This window comes from Pteropus vampyrus, unplaced genomic scaffold (assembly GCF_000151845.1).
Source record: "Pteropus vampyrus isolate Shadow unplaced genomic scaffold, Pvam_2.0 Scaffold126, whole genome shotgun sequence".
Classification (NCBI taxonomy): domain Eukaryota; kingdom Metazoa; phylum Chordata; class Mammalia; order Chiroptera; family Pteropodidae; genus Pteropus; species Pteropus vampyrus.
This window is the reverse complement of record NW_011888907.1, coordinates 3,636,687-3,653,547: the sequence shown is the minus strand read 5'-3', so window position 1 is coordinate 3,653,547 and position 16,861 is coordinate 3,636,687. Positions and strand designations below refer to the sequence as shown.

At 53.5% G+C, this 16,861-nt stretch overlaps 1 protein-coding gene across 1 annotated transcript; it reads right to left on the bottom strand.

Annotated features, from left to right (window-relative positions):
* Nucleotides 1-3,952: 3,952 nt before the first annotated feature.
* On the bottom strand, nt 3,953-13,641 carry IQCN (IQ motif containing N). The gene is made up of 4 exons (XM_023534486.1): nt 12,682-13,641; nt 12,196-12,618; nt 10,024-11,931; nt 3,953-4,879 (listed from the first exon to the last, which is right to left on the bottom strand). Exons 1-4 carry the CDS (start codon nt 13,639-13,641, stop codon nt 3,953-3,955), a joined length of 4,218 nt encoding a protein of 1,405 aa, XP_023390254.1.
* Between the last annotated feature and the right edge of the window lie 3,220 nt (nt 13,642-16,861).

Below are 16,861 nucleotides of genomic sequence, written 5' to 3'. Positions count from 1 at the left end.
CTCTTCAAAAATTTCTAACCACTCATATTCTTACCCCTTATTCTGTCTATTTTGTTCTTTTACAAACACATACGGAATTTACTTATAATCTGTCTCCCAACATAGCTGCGTCTCACAGGACCTGACATACACTAGGCGCTTAATAAATGTGCATGGAAGGAAGGAGGCCTGAAAAGTTTTAGGCGATCCTTGGGGTGGGGAGGCGTGGCCCATCTCAACACATTCTCAAGTCTGTGTCTCTCCCTGGTGGCCCATACCAGAACTGCAGCCTGGTAACCGTAGCCATTCCCCCAACCCCCAGCAACGCTGCCAAAACTCACCCAGGCCAGAGTCCACAGAGGTATTGTCAGTGGTGGCCGAGGGTGGGGGAGAGGGCTCCATTCTGGGGCCGGGGGAAGTGGGGCTCCAGTGCAGGGTCAGGGAGGTAGAACTCGGGGGCCTGGAGTGGGAGGTGCGGATGAGCTCTGAACTGGGAGAGCCAGAACTGAGGTGGGGGATTGTTTCTGGTCAGGGAGAGGTGGGTGCCAACCCTGAACTTGTGGAGCTGGAGCTAGGCTGGGTGGTAGAAGTTGCCTCTGAATTTGGGGGTCTGTGGGAGGTCGTGGAGTCTTTCCCTGAACTAGGGGTACCAGGGTGGTTAGTGAAGCCTGCTTCTAAATTTGGTGAGCTAAAGTGATAGGTGGAGGTTTCCATTGAACTAGGGGAGCTTTGGCTAGAGGAAAAAGGAGTCCAAGGTTTGGAAATTGAGGTCGCAGTCTCATTCATAACACCTGGAAAGAAAACACCATCGAGGGTGAAGGGCGAGGATAATTAGGAAAAAGGGTGGGTGATCCCGGCCCCATCTCCTCTCTGGATGCCTCTTTCCCTATTACCCCAGAGAGTAAGCCCCTGCCTCCTAGGGGAACCTGGAAGATTTAGTACACCATGTGTGTTCAGTGGGAAAATGAGGTGCCCCTTTCTGAAGCTCTTTGTCCAAATCCCACAGCCCAGGTTCCAGTCCACGTCGGACCCCCACAAACCCTACTTTTGCTTCCAGGCTCCAGAAACCTTCTGCATACAGGAAATGGCTGCAACCGAGGCAGCATGCAGACAGACTCTTTAAAATCTTCTGGGACTCTAAAAGTTTCCTTGTCTTTAAAATGGACATCACTAGCAGTCAGTGCCTCTGAGAGCTCATGCAGGTCTGCGCATGTGGGTGCCCCTCGATCCTCAGCTGCACAGCTCCACTTCAGAGCTTCCCAGGGAGGATCAACCCTAATCTCCTTCCACAGGTACCTGGAAGGTCCTGCTGGCCAAACTCAGAGTTTTAATGGGAGGACAGAGGACTAGACTCTGGGAATAGTCAGCAGAACCTTCCTGCCAGTCTCATTCCAGCTGCTGCCTGGCTCCTACTGCTTCCAGGCACTGACCCCAGGGGCCAGGCTGAGGGGGCGGTAAATATTTCATGAGCCACCTCCCACAATTACTTTCTTCTAGTTCCAAGCTGCTGGGCACCTTAGCTGTTTACAAGTTCTTCATCGGCTGACCACTCCCTACTCCACCCTGTCCACTTTGCCCTAGGCAGATCTTTGTGCTTCCTCTCTTGCCTCATTCTAGGCAGTAGAAATGCAGAAATGACACCCAGCACTGGGCCTGAGAGGAGCTGGGTCCACATGCAGATCCCCAGTCTCTCAGGCCCCGTGGGGATGACAGCTGAGCCTAGAAGAGGCACAATGCCCTGGATTCATCCCCATTTTACAGATAGGAAGGCTGAGGCTCAGAATGATAGAGTCTGGCCCGAGGTGACTGGGAAGGTGGGAAGAGGGCCCCTCGAGGATCTTCAAGGAGTCAAGGACTAAGAGGTCAGCCTTTCCGAAATGTTTCCCATCATCGTTTGAGGAAAAATCCAGATGACGAGAAGTTTTTGCAGAATTAAAGATGGCTCAGGAGCCACAGTAGCCATCTTGGCTTAGAATCCTAAGCCAAGCCAGAATTCTGGGGAGCTGAACTTTTCAAGTGAACTGAGGAAAACTAGTGGAGAACACAAGCTCTGCTGAGTGGCTGGCACAGAGTAGGCCGGGGCTCATGAGCTGCTGGAAAGTTGACCAGAGGTAAAGTGAAGCTGTTTCTATGCACAGTGCCAGGAGTCTGCTTTGCACAGAGACTTCTAGACCAGGAGGCTGGCATGGGCCAAGTCAACTGGTTCTAATCCACGTCCAGCACAAGCTGGGAGACCTGAACTATGAAATGGGGATAAATGTGGTCCCTTCTAAGTGAAGCCCTTACCTGCAATAAATGTCCCACAAATAGTGGCCTCCGCTCTGATTTTACAGGTTTGGGGCTGGGACACAGGTCAGAGAGAGTGACAATTTGGTGAGCAGGGAGGTGATGGAAGAGTTCAACTCTTGTTGAATATCGCACACCTCAAACTAATATTGTATGTCAACTATGATTTAAATTTTAGAAAAAATAAGTTCAACTCCTCATCCTGAGAACCGTCCTACATAGCAGCAAAAGAAAATTAGTCATATACCAAGAACTTCTCCTGGGGGCCACAGATGTGTAGTGAGCTCTTGTTCCCCCTCCCATGGTCCTAGGGTCCTGCTCCCCTTGGGGGCTGGCAACCTCAAACTGGGTATGAGGCAGTTAGTTATACAGCCTCTCGCTGGCTCAGGTCATGCTGGGGTCGCAGAAATGGCAGCCTCAGGGCTGGGGCGGGGAGTTGATGTGTGAGTACTCCACCTGTTCTCATGACCACCCATCTTGCTTCTGGGAGAAGGAACAGCCCTTGGGAAGAAAGTGGCTGGCAGATCAGCATGGTCTGAGAGAGGGGCCCGGATGCCAGCTGTGTGGCTGGGCGGTACGCCCCACTCCAGGTTTTTAGAAGTATGTCTTCCTCCTTATCTGTTCTTACCTGTAGGGTTGTCAGAGGAAGCAGAGAAAGCCCCCTCAAGTTTCAGCAGCAGCACCAGAGCCAGCAGTAGAAGTGGCGGCGGCAGCTGGGAGCCCGCCATTCCTACGCGGGGAGGGCAGAGGGCGGGCTCTGCACAGGTGTGTGGGTATGTGTGTGGCCAGGTGCCTGTTCTCTAAACCTGCCCACGCCCCTGCTGGCTGTATGCAGGCTGCCTAGGGGAGAGGCTGAGGCGGGGTTTCAAGACATGGAGCCCCTGGGGGACACTACCATTCCCAAGGATGTCATTCTTTCCCTTCTCTCTACCTGGACCCCTGCCTTGCCTAAAAATCTTGCCTTGGCTAGACCCTGAAGTCCTCAAATTCTGCCCATCCCTTCAGGGCACCGCCGCCCCTTCCAGTTCCCGTCCTCCACCACTCTGTGGTCCCCTCCATAGCTGCCTCAAACCCATGCCCTCACCCTCTTTGCCCCTCCTCCAGCCAGGCTGCCCCCTCTAGGTGCCTGCAGCTGCCTCTCCCATTCCCTGCCCTGTCTTCGACCCTGGGGGCTAGGGACATCTGTGTCTGGCTCTCTTTTACTCAGACTAGGGCCCCTTGGGGAGGGCCTACCATCCCCCCAAATTAGTATGTGGCTAGAACCCTCTAGCATTTCCTGAACAAGGCCATGCATGCACCCATTAGGTTTTCTAGGGCCAAAGGACTCGTGATGACCATTCTAGGCCAGGTCCCCAGACACTGGCTTCTGGAGTGCTCTAGGGATGCCTTCCATCTGGAACCAACTGTATGCCACCCTACTAGTCATGGACAGATACGGCAGCACAAGTGAGACCACACTGGAGGCCCCTGACCTCCAGGAAGGGCTTGAGTCCCTATCCCAGACACAGACTGCAGGTACCAACTGTGTGGTTGGAAGTTCCAGAACCTCCATTTTCCCCCAACCATGCCTGAGTTGCCCCCATGAGCACAGGTAGACCAAGACCCAGGCTTTGGAGGGCTTTATTTATTAGACCCAGAGATCCACATGACACCTCCCTTGGTGTCCCTGCACTGGGCAGCCAAGATCCTAGACTCCTGGCCACTGCATGTTCTGTGGGATGTCCCACTCAGCTGGCCCCAAGAGTGCATCTGTGGTGAGAGAGTTCCGGGTATAGTGGCCACGCCAGTTGGCTTGAAGCATCTTGGCTGCTAACTGCTGCTGCCTTAGCCGGCGACGTACAACAAAGCCCCTCCAGGCGGCCTGGATGACCGTGGCTGCCTTGTTCAGGCCATGGAGCTGCTGGGGGCTCTGGTGGGTCAGCTGGTTGTCATAGCCCCATGGAATGTCTGCCTGGCCCATGATGCCCCGGCCCAAGCCCTGCACCACCCGCGTAGGCAGAGTATGGCCACACATGTGGCACGTGCGGGGGCTGGAACCCACAAGCATCACCACACTGGGCGGGCTCCCCAGCCCAGCGCTCAGTGACTGGCAGAGAGTACAGACGTGAGGCTGGCAGGACTGGAAGCAGCGGTGGTCAGAGCTTGACTTGGCCCTACCACCCCCCTTGGCCCACGTGCCAGGGGGCAGCATTTGCTGGGTGCGGCTCCGTCGGACACGGTATCCTCGCCACATGGCCTGGATGATGGTGGAAGCTCTGCAGAGCTGGGCCAGGTCCCGTCGCACACAATGGCCACGCCAGGCTGCCTGGATAATGATGGCCCACTGGTGCCACACCTTGATGGTACGGCGCACCAGATAGCCACGTGCGCATGCCTGGATAGTAACTACGGCTTGGACAATTATCTTCTCCACAACGCGCATCGATGCCACCAGCTTCCCCGACTGTCTGGGATCCACCGCCGCTTTGCTGCCCACGGCATCCCACGGCACAGCGCATGTGGGTGGTTCCCATGCACTGCCAGGGGCCACGGCACTGTTCATGGGGCCAACCGCGACACTGGGGACTGCAGAGTTCCATGCTTTGCCACCAGCCACACCGGCATCCACTGGGCCCTGGAGTATAGTGGGAGTCAGGGGTACCCTGTGACTGTCCACAGGAGTGATGGCGCTATGGAAATCCTGAGGTCCCTGTAGTGACTCCCAGTTTATAAGGGACCGCCGGGAACCATTTGGTGAAGATTCGTAGCCCAGAGACACCCTACGAACCCTATGGTGCAGCCTAGGGATGGCCATGTCATGCCCCAGACCAGTATGGATAATTGGTGTTATGGCTGGGAGTGCGTCCACGGAACCTTTGAGACCTTCCTGTGCGGACCTGGAGGCATGCTCCCCCACCTGCTGGGAGGGCTCAGTCTTGGCCACAGAACCATCTAGTGTTCTGGCAACAAAGCTACCATGCATGGATGTGTAGGACTTTCTAGGGCCAAGGGGCTGGTGATGGCTGCTCTGAGACAGGTTCCCAGACACTGGCTTCTGGAGTGCGCTGGGAACAGCTTCCACTTGGAGCCCACTAGATGCCATCTTGGTGATCTTGGATGGATATGGCAGCACATGTGAGCCCACACTGGTAGCCCCTGACCTCTGAGAAGTGCTTGTGGTCCCAAGCCCAGACACAGAACTGCCATGGGCCAGCTGCGGTGACCCCGCAATTACAATAGAAGCCACCGTCTCATGGGAATGACCCTGGGGCATGTGAGTGGCCGAGGGGCTCTGGGGCACAATGTGCGCCACTGACACCTGATTAGCCAAGGGGGCCCCTGTGCCCTCGACGGACCCCATCTGCACACTGGGGATCTCAGGAGCAGCCACAAAATGGGAACTAGGGGTCCCCCTACTGGTGGTTGACCTTTGCTGCAGAGTTAGGGTGACATTGCTGGCCTTGGCATACTTGGCAAAACTTGGGACAGGGGCCATGCCACTGATCATAGACTTGGCTTGGCTGGGAGCCACCCCCTCCGATGGTAGCCTTTGTCCTTTGGCAACAGTCCTGTCCTCCGCCAGGACTTTGTGGCCATAGTCAATGTCAGATGCTAGGGGATTCTCGGATACCCATGGGGTTGCCTCAAGGACCATGGACTCCCTACTGGATCTGGACCCCTGGGACAGGGCCTCGTCTACGTCCTCTGGTTTCATCACAGCTTGGCCATCTCTCGTCTCAAATGCCATTGTACTAAGAGTGTGACTCAACTGTGAGGCTCTTTGCAGAACTGTAGGCACTTGGTTAACTCCTCTGGCTCTGCCACTAGTTTCTAAGGCACTGGAGTGAACTTGAGCCATGCCAGTGGCATGCGATGCTTGGAAGGGGGATATAGACCCCTCCCCAGACAGAGCTCCATGGTAAGGACGGGGGGTGAGTCCAATGAGCATGGACCCCTGGGGAAGGCTGTGGGCCACGCTTCCAACTGTGGAGGGTGGACCACAACTAGCTGCACTAGTTGTGGACCCCAGAACCAGACCCCGATTCAGTTCTGCACCCATAAATGCTGGGACCACCTTAGAGGCCACAGAAGAGACACTTGGGCCCACTCCACTCACCACAGAACCTGGAGGCAGGGTTCTGGCTATGCCACTGGCCATAAAACCTGGAGTAAAGCTCTGAGCCACACCACTGACCACAAAACCTGGAGGGAGGTTGTGGGCCACCACACAAGCCATGGGATCTGGAAGAAGGACCTGGCCCACGCCACTGATCACAGATCCTGGGTGAAGGCATTGGACCATGGCACTAATCACAGACCCTGGAGGAACGCACTGGCCCATGCCACCAATCACAGACCCTGTAGGAAGGCCCTGGCTCATGCTACCCATTACAGACCCTATAGGAAGGCTCTGGCCCACACCACTGATCACAGACCCTGGGGGAAGTTTCTGGCCCATGCCACCAATCACAGACCCTGGAGGAAGGCCCTGGCCCATGCCACTGATTATGGACCCTGTAGGAAGGCTCTGGCCTGTGCCACTGATCATAGACTCTGGAGGATGGCTCTGGCCCACGCCACTGATCGCAGACCCTGTAGGAAGGCTCTGGCCCATGCTATTGATCCAGACCCTGTAGGAAGGCTCTGGCCCATGCTATTGATCACAGATCCTGTAGGAAGGCCCTGGCCCATGTCACCGATCACAGACCCTGGAGGACGACTCTGGCCCATGCCACTGATCACAGACCCTGGGGGAAGGCTCTGGCCTATGCCATTGATCACAGACCCTGTAGGAAGGCTCTGGCCCATGCCACCTATCACAGACCCTGGAGGAAGGGTCTGAGCCACACGATTGACCATATAACCTAGTGCAAGGCTGGGGGCCACACCACTGATCACAGACTCTGGAGGAAGGCTCTGGCCCACACTCCTGATCATGGACCCTTGGGAAAGGCTGGGGGCCATGCCACTGGCCACAGTACCTGGGGCCATGGCTGTGGTCATCCTATTGGCCACAGAACCTGGCCTCAGAAGACTTGCCGTGCCCATCACAGGCTCCTGGCTAAAAGAATTTGATTGCTGGTAACTGGATGTGGTAACTGTGGACACGGGAGAACACTGGTTGTCCATAGATACTGGGAGATCAGCATTTACCTGAGATATGTCAGGGCCCACATTGTCGAGGGGAAACTTGGATGGACTCAGACCCAGTCTGTTGGCCACTAAAGCTGGAGAGGAGCCAGGGCCCACCCCTGAGGCTTGTTCATGAACCAAAGGGGCACTGGTCACAGAGGCCTGGGATGCCATTGGAGCCATGTCACTGCCTACCTGAGATTGCCTTGGGCCCATAGCAGTTGCTACACTTCTCTGGCACATACTCCTTGTCACTCCAGGAGACATAGGTCCCTGAGACATACTTAGGAACTTGCCAGCAGCTAGGGTCCTCCAAGACACATTTGGGAGTATGCCAGCAGCCACAGTGCCCTGAGACGCGCTTGTAGCCATGCCTCCAAAAAGAATGCCCTGAGATATCCTAGTTCCTTGGCCTAGACAAGATGCCTCTCCACTGGTCATAGATACCTGGTCGAGGTCTGGGGCTGAAACAGTGACAGCAGAATGTTCTGTTGTTCTTGGGTGCCTCCCACCAACACCAAGTGGCTGATTAAACCCAGAAGACATCTTGCTGAGCTCAGGGGCCTGGAGGTCTGAGGCCACCCCATGACCCATCAGAGGATCTTGACATGGATCCACCCCAGGGGGCACAGATGGCTGACTCAGCTCCGGTCCCATGCCGCTAGCCCCAGATGGATGTAGTGTACTCAACGTGACGTCAGTCAGAAAGGATGGATGACGCAGACAAGGGGCCACTGCATTCACCCTTGATGACGATAGATCTGGACCCACCCCAGGAGCCCACATTGGCTGACTAAGCGCACAACCTGTACCACTCATCACAGATGGCTGGCCTAGGCTGGGGGCCACACTATTACCCATAGTTGAATGGGCTAGGCTAGGGGTCACCCCACTGGTCATAGATGGTTGAGCTAGGCTGGGAGCCACCTTACAGGTCATAGATGACTGAGCTAGGCTGGGGGCCACCCCACAGGCTTTAGATGGTTGGCCTAGGCTGAGGGTTACCTTACAGGCTACTGATGTCTGGGATGGGCTTGGGGTCAACCTACTGGTCACAGATGGCTGCTGATAAAAGGGAGGGACCCCATTACCCAAAGACAGACTTCTCTTCAGTCTTGTCCTGTAGGGTTTCTGGCACAAGCTACCCGTGGAGCTTTGGCTTGAGGATATATCTCTCTCATCCTGACCACTTGAGCTCCAGTGGACACTCAAGGTCACATGACTGGACACTGCACTATGGTGCAGAATAGGGATCTGCTCCGAGGCTGAGGAAGGCGGGTGGCAGGGGTTTGGGGTCATGTGTCCATGACCCGCTCTCTCTGTCTCTTCCAGGTCCCCAGGCCTCTGGGACCTCCCTGTGGTCTCCCCAGAGAGAAGGTCCCCACCCATTCTGGCCTCCCCGGACTCTTTCTCCAGCAGGTCGACAGTGGTCAGGCTTGCCACAGACGTGGAGGAAAGGCTGAGTGAGCTGCAGCTGCATGACGAGCTCTGGGAATTGCTCACATTTAGGCCGTAGTCTGTGGAGCCCTGAGAGAAGCTTTTGGCCAGGTCATTGTTTGAATTCTGTGGCAAACGAGTCACCAGTTCACTAAGTATGTGGCCAGTCACCAGCTCCTGTGGGTAGCTCGCACCAGAAATGGTACCCCGTGTTTGATTCTTCTCCTGCCTAGAGATGGCTGTATGGGGATGGGGAGGCGTTAAGCGACTGACAGGGGAGGCTTCCCACAGACTGGGGTCTCCCTGACTCTTAAGTGCCCAGCGATGACCAGGAGCCATGGAGTCTGGGGTTCTTTCACAGGCCTTGGGGGTCTGTGGTTGGGTTAGGGATACTTTGCTCACTGTAGTGGCCCACGGTAGACATGAGGTCACCTTGTTGATCATCTCGCTAGTGCCCATGGAGGCCTGTTTAGGATTTGGGGACTGAGTCTTCTGCATGGTCTTCTCAGGGACCACGGATGGTTGTTGCAGGCCTTTGGCTGCTGATGGCCGATACACCCCAGGGGGCCCCCTGCTGACCTCAGAGGGCTGACACCAACAAGTAGACCCCCCAAAGGTGGTGACACAATGGTGGGAATGGGTGGCCCTCCCACCACCCGCAGTGCCAGAAAGCTTACCTGGGGCCACCCTGCCCTCCCCTGATGACACTGACAGACGTGGGGCCACCCTGCTGGTCACATGTGGCTTGTGGGAGCTTGGGGCTGTGCCACTGGCCACTGATGGCCGGATGGTACTTGGAGCCACACCATTGGCAACGAGTGGCTGCCACAGAGGGTGGGGCAGCTGTAGCGGGTGTGGCTCAGGCAAATTAGGGCCTACATTACTTGCCACAGGATTGAGATTTGATGCCAATTCGTTGGCCCCTGGGTGCAGACACACATTTTCCTCACTGACCTTGGGGCTCAGAAATAGGTTTAAGGAGGAGTCCCTGAGGGGCCCCATCTCCCATGACAAATTAGGGTCCAGGGCAGTGATCAGAGGATACTGAAGAATGGTGGTGATCACCCTATCAGTCAAGGAGGCACCCACAGAGACCATGGACAAGCAGGGCGACCCCCTGACCATGGCCCCATCCCCCATCTCCTCCAAAAGCCCAGTGGGCCAATCTGTGACGAAGCCCTCCCAGGCCCCATCCCGGGGAACCCTGACCTTGCTGGGCTGTGGTCTCGCAGGGCCCAAAGTGGGCCCCCATGCCGCTGACGGGCTCCCCCGGTAGTCCACCTCCACTGGGGCCGGCGTCATCCTCATCCCGCTTCCCGCCGTTTTCGCGGCAGCAACCTTAGGGAGGACGAGTCCGGTCCTGAGGGCAGCCTGAGACAAGGACTGGCTCAAGACAGCACCCAGCTCACCCTGACACAGGGCCTGGCTCAGGGCGGCCCGCTCCTCCTCTGTCAGGGCCTTGCTGAGGATGTCCACCAGTTTGCCCTGCATGGCCTTAGTGAGTTCTGCTCGCAGTTCACCCCGGGAAAGGACTCGAGACAGGGCAGCACCAAGCTCGCCCCAAGACAGTGCCTTCACCAGCGCTGTGCCCAGCATGCCCTGGGGCCGGGCCTTGGCCATTGTAGCCCCTAGGACCTCCTTGGACAGGGCCTGGTTCAGTGCCGCCCTCACTTCCCCCTGGGAGAGGGCTTTTGCCAGCTGGGTGCGGAGGTCCTCCTGAGAGCCCAGCAGAGCAGCCAGCTCAGCACACAGGGAGGTAAGCTGGGAGGTCGCCAGCTCTTCCTGGCAGGGTGCAGCTGGGCTGGTTGTTGATGGCTGTGTCCGGGTGGCCCCACTGTCACCCCAGGATTCAACATTGCATGTGGGGTGTCCAGCAGATGCCAGCAAAGGCACCAGCATGCTCTGGGTCTCAGAGGCACCCTGGCGTGGCCCCTGGGTGGCTCTGCCCTGCACGTGACTGGTAGCTGGAAGCTGGGTCAGTCTGTCCTCTGGCTTGGCTCTGGAAAAAGTGCCGATGGAGCCAATATGCTGGCAGGGCTGTGTAGAGGCCTTGTACCCAGCCAGGAGTGGCTGGGACTGGGTCTTGCTGCTGAGCTCAGCAGCCTGGTGGGCGGCGTAGAGGCACTTGGCTGTTTCTGTGACCAGGTGGGCTTGGGACTGTGCCTTGGTCAGCCCAGTAGGCAGATATGCTTGAGATTGGACCTTTATTGCTCCTGTGGCCAGATGTGCCTGGGACTGCGTCTTGGTCAGACATGTGCCCAGATGGTCCAGGGACGGGGTCTTGGTCAGCTTGGCAGGCGGATGCGTCTGGGATGAAGCTTTGGACAGACATGTACTCAGACGTGCCTGGGGCAAGGCCGTGGTCAGCTCGGTGAGCAGATGTCCCTGGGGTGAGGTTGTGGTTGAACGGGTGGCCAGTTGTGCCTGGGGCAGGGTCTTGGCCGGATATGTGGCTACCTGTGCCTGTGGCGGGACCACAGCTGCTTCTACAGGCATGTATCCCTGGGACTGGACCTTCACGACACCCATCCTCAGGTGTGCCTGCGATGACCCCTTGCTCTTATCTTCAGCCACTTTTGCCCAGGGCAAAGTCCTGGGCACTTCCATGGCCGTACCGGTATTAGACACAGTTTCTGTTTTCACCTGTTTCTGGGAGAAGCCCTTGACTTTCTCAGCTTCCAAAAGAGGCCTGGCTGGAGCCTTGGGAGTCCCAGCCCCCAGATGTCGTGGGGAGCAGTATTTCACCTTTCCCTCAGTCAAGTGTGAGTGGGATGAGACTTTGACCACACCTGTCGTTTGCTTCGCAGTCACCCCAGCCTTGGTCTTTGGTCTGTTCAGACATGTGTGGGACAAGGTGCTGGGAATCCCTGCTGCCATGGCTGCTGGAGGCGAAGCCTTCAGATTTCCAGCTGCGGGTGGGGACAGGCACAGGGTCTTGAGGATGGCGGCCACTGAGCGTAACTGGGCTGGGGTCTTGGTGATCATGGCCGCCAGACGTGTCTGGGGAGGGGCTTTGGTCATTGAGGACCCTGGAAGTGTCTGAGATGGGGTCTTGGTTATCGTGGCCGTCGGACATGTCTGCAGTGGAGTCTTGGCCATTGTGGCCACTGGGCGCATCTGGGGTGGGGTCTTGGCCATCACGGACATCGGGCACGTCTGAGGCGGGACCTTGGCCATCATAGGCACCGGGCACATTTGTGGGGGGATCTTGGCCATCACAGGCACTTGGCATGTCTGAAACAGGGTCTTGGCCATCGTAGGTACTGGACACGTCTGTGGCAGAGTCTTAGCCACGGTGGGTACTGGGCACATCTTTGGCGAGGTCTTGGCCATGGTGGATACTGGGCATGTCTGTGGCGAGGTCTTGGTCATGGTGGGTACTGGGCATGTCTGGGGTGGGGTCTTGGCCATCACAGGTACTGGGCATGTCTGGGTTGGGGGCCTGATAATTGAGGTCAACAGGCATATCTGGGGTGGGATTTTGGCCACCACAGTAGTCGGTCGTGTCTGGGATGCAGTGCTGGTCATTGAGGCTGTTGGTCGCACCTGAACTGGGATCTTGGTCATTGGGGCTGCTGGGTATGGCTGGGGTTGGGACTTTGTCATCATTATCGTGGGTACTGGGCATGGCTGGGTTGGGATCTTGTTCAAGATGGCCGCCAGGCATGACTGGAGTGGGGTCTTGGCCACTGGGGCTGCTGGGTACACCTGGGGTGGGGTCTTGGCTATTGTTACTGTGGGCACTGGGCATGGCTGGGGTGAGCTTTTGTTCATCATGGATGCCAGGCATGAGTGGAGTGGGGTCTTCGTTACTGCAGCTGCCGGGTACACCTGGGGTGGGGTCTTGGTCATTGTTATGGTAGGCACTGGGGTCTTGGTCATCACAGGTGCTGGGCCTGCCTGGGGTGGGGCTTTGAGGACCTCTGCTTCCACAGGGGCCTGAGTCTGAGTCTGAGTCTTGAGGGGTCCATAAAGTGTCTGGGCATAACTTCTAGATGGTGGTGGCCCTGGGGATCCTGCCTTGTTGGTTCTGGCAGTCACTTGCTTGGTCTTCATCATGTCCCCATCTATGTGGACAAGGCTGGAACTTCTAACTGTTCTTGTCATCAGGCATGGGTGGCACTTTGCATTTAGACTCACTGGACACGGGAGTCTCATGGAGACATTCTGGTGTGGCAAGAAAATGACACTGGAGGCTTCAAGGGCACTAGGGGCCTGCATGCCAGGCTGTGGAGTGCCCGGGGGCTGCAGCAAGTCCAGCTCGTGGGCGCAGACAGCTAGGTGGTCAGCAGAAGGAAACTGGGTCTCCTTACTCACCATGATGGGTGGGGCCGGAAGGTACCTGCCCTCTTCCAAATGCTGAAACCGCACCTGCTGGGGGTGGTGGTAAGGGATGTCCCCTTCATCTATGCTCACTTTTTTTTCTACTGCCTTGCCAGACCGGAGGAGGCGCCTGGTGCTGAAGCGTCGCCAGGCCTCCTGGATGGCCTTAGCTGCCAACATCTGGGAGATCAGCTTCTGCCGGAGCCGGTAGCCTCTCCAGTTGGCTTGGATGAGGGTGGCTGCGCGAGACAGCATCATGTCCATCTCATCTACCAGGATATTCTTGAAGGCCTGGCTCTCGACCACAGCCCGGAGGCGTGGGACATGGGAAGGCATTATCTTGTCCTTGTCCAGCTGTTGCAGGAGGGTCTCCCTGGATGCAGGTGGCTCACACTGGGGCTGTGAACATAGTGTCCCCACTTTGTCTTGGAGATTGGGGATGGGCTGAGGCTGATACGAGCTCTGCCTACTGGGTGACAACCGGAAGTGTGTTGCTTGCTGCATTGTCTTGGTTCCTAGGCGGATCAACTCTGCCTGTGGGGGGTGGCAGGGAGGTGGTCAGGGAGCGAAGTCGTGCAGACAAGAGGGGTCCTAGCTGGACCAAGCATTCACCCTGGAACCTTGTAATCTTCCTCTTCTCCTTTGCAGGCCCTCTCTATCCTGGCCTCCTGGCCACTTGCTCAGGTGGCTTGTGGTACCCGTGTCTTTTTCATCGTTCTGTGGCCATTTCCACTCTGACACATAGTACACATTCTCACCTACTCAATACCTAACACCTACCTGCTTTACAAACTTCCTCTGTACCTACAACACTGATCACATTGTTTTGGGAATGTCCTATGTGTGGGTGTGGGTGTGTTATTGTTATTTGCCTCTCCCCATTGATTGTAAATTCCTAGAGGGCAGGAACTAAGTCTGAGTCATTTCTGTGCCCCCATCTCAGTTATAGGGCCTGGCTCCAGGCTGTAAATGGTTGAGTGTTGGGTGAGTGGCTAACTTGACTAATAAATTAGTGGGTAAGTAGATTGGAAATTGGATGGACAGATGGATGCATGAATAGGTTCTGAATGAATAAATCAGTGGATGAATGAATGATGGGTTGGTTGGAGGGATTGAAGAAGGGTTGAGCAGAAGAATAGATGAGTAAATGGATGAGTAAATGTTGAATTTATAAACAAATTAATAAATAAAGAAATGGACACATGGATGGATATATGGATGGATGTATGGATGGATGGATGCATGGATGGATACATGCATGGATGCATGGATGCATAGATGCATGGATGGATGGATGGATGGATGGATGGATGGATAGATGGATGGGTGGGTAGGTGGGAGGATGGATGGATGGATGGATGGCTGAAATCTGATTAGAAAAATGGGTGTATGAATGAAGAGAACTGATGAAATTGGTGAATAGACCATTGGTGGACTGATGAATAGATGGATGGATCAGTGAATGGATGGTGGATGACAGGTAGATGGATAGATCAATGGCAGATGGAAGGATGGTAAAGGAAAAATGAGGGGATAACTGTAGTTTTCAGAAGTACCAGAGAGATGGGACACTGTAAAGCAATCCTGATGCATAACCTGGAGCCTATTTGACAGAAGTCCCCCATTCCAGCTGGACCAGCCAGAGCCCTTGCCCAGCCATCTTCATACCTTGGAGGGTCATAGAGTTGGAGGAGGAGCAGAAAGAGAAGGTGCAATCTCAGAACCCAGCTTGCAAGAGTAAGCAGCCTTCAGTCCTTCATCTCATGCAACGTGCAGCAACACTGCCTTGGGCTGGCTCTGTCCTCAAGATCTACGTGAGAAGAGATGTTAAAAGCAAAAAAACCCTAAAATCTCAAAAAAATGAAAAACAAAAAAATTTTAAGTCCACAAAGATGAATATCCAAAAATCTTATCCCAGTGTTGTTTTGTATGTAAAAACAAAACAACTGGAAATAACCAATCAGGTGATTGCGAGAGTGTCAGTTACAAGTGTATAAAGAAGGATGTTCAAGGATGTTCATCACTGTATTGTTTAGAAGAGTAAAAACTGAAAACAAAGCATATGCTTAGTAATAGGAGGTTGCTTACATTCATCAACAGAACACTTGTACAATGGTGTGCTATCCAGCCATCAGAAATGGTGTGCAGATCCACAAGAATGACAAAAATTAAAAATCTGCACCACTTGGGGAAACTATCAATATCTTGAAGGCAACTCAATCCTCACTGACGAATATACTCAAGGTCTAAGTATTTATACTCACCCCAAACCAGAAACCATCCAAATGCCCATCAACAGAAAAATAGATAAAACAACTGTATGTTAATCATATATCAATAGAAATACCAATAGAAATATTGACTTATTTATAAATCAATGAATCCTGTTCAAAACGGCAAGGAAAATGAGCTCAATGATATGCATGAATCTCACATACATTATTTTGAGTGAAAGACAAAATAGAGAACAAACTGGTTATTCTAATTATAGAAAATTTAAAAGGGAACAGGGGAAGTTAAGCTCTGCTATTAGAATTCAGGACACGTGTGGCTGAGAAGAGGTATGAGGGAGTTTGGGGGACAGTCAGGTGGATTTGTTTAGATTGTAAAAATCTAAACTGGGTGTCTTTCTCTATGCATGATCTTCATAACACCACCAAAATACTTTTAAGTGATACTGAGGAATATGTAATGATGTGAGCAAATAATCACAGCATAATCGTCAATGAAAAATGCGAGTTGCAAACTCACAAGGAACCATATGACTTGACTTTTAAAAATTATTCTGTACAAACACACACACACACACACACACATTGGAATATTCATATAAAAATCTAGAAGCATAAACACCAAATTGACAAATAATTGTGTGTGTATGGGGGAGCTTATGGGGGACTCTAATAAAAAATAGTTCAATTAGAAAATTAAGAAGTTTAGCCTTTGAGTCAAGGCAGCAGAATAATATGATGTGGGAACCTGACCTCCTTCACTCAAACATAGAAATAACAACATATTTAAAACAATGTTACATCAATGTTACAATAATCAAGTGCTCACTCATGGATAAGATGCAAATATTCTAAATAAACATGGCTACTTATCAAAAGAATAATACTATAGCCAAGGAGGACTTATTGCAAGGATGTAAGAATGGTTCAATATCTATAAATCCCTAAGGTAAACCATCACATCCAGAATTGAAAAGGCAGCCATATGATTTTTCAAGAAGTGCCCAAAATGTGTTTTATCAAATCCAGTAGCGATTTCTAATAAGAACTTATAAAAATAGATAGTGTAGTATCTAAAGACAGTAAGGCTAACCACAAAACCACAGCAGACGTCACTTTATTTTTTTTTAATTAAGTTTATTGGGGTAACATTGGTTAATACAATTATATAATTTTCAGGTGTACATTATAATTTGACATCTATATATTCTATTGTGTGATTACCACCCAAAGTCCAGTTTCCTTCAGCTACCATATATTTGATTCCCTTTACCCACTTCACCCTTCCCCTATCCCTCTATATTTGACTCCCTTTACACCCCTTCTACCTCTCCCCTCCTTCTCCTCCACCCGCTACCCTCTGGTAACCACTAGTCCATTGTCCATGTCCCTGAGTCTCTGTTTGTTTGTCCTGTTCATTTGTTGGTTTTAGGTTTATATCCCACATATAAGTGACATCATGTGATTTTTAACTTTTTCTGTCTGGCTTATTT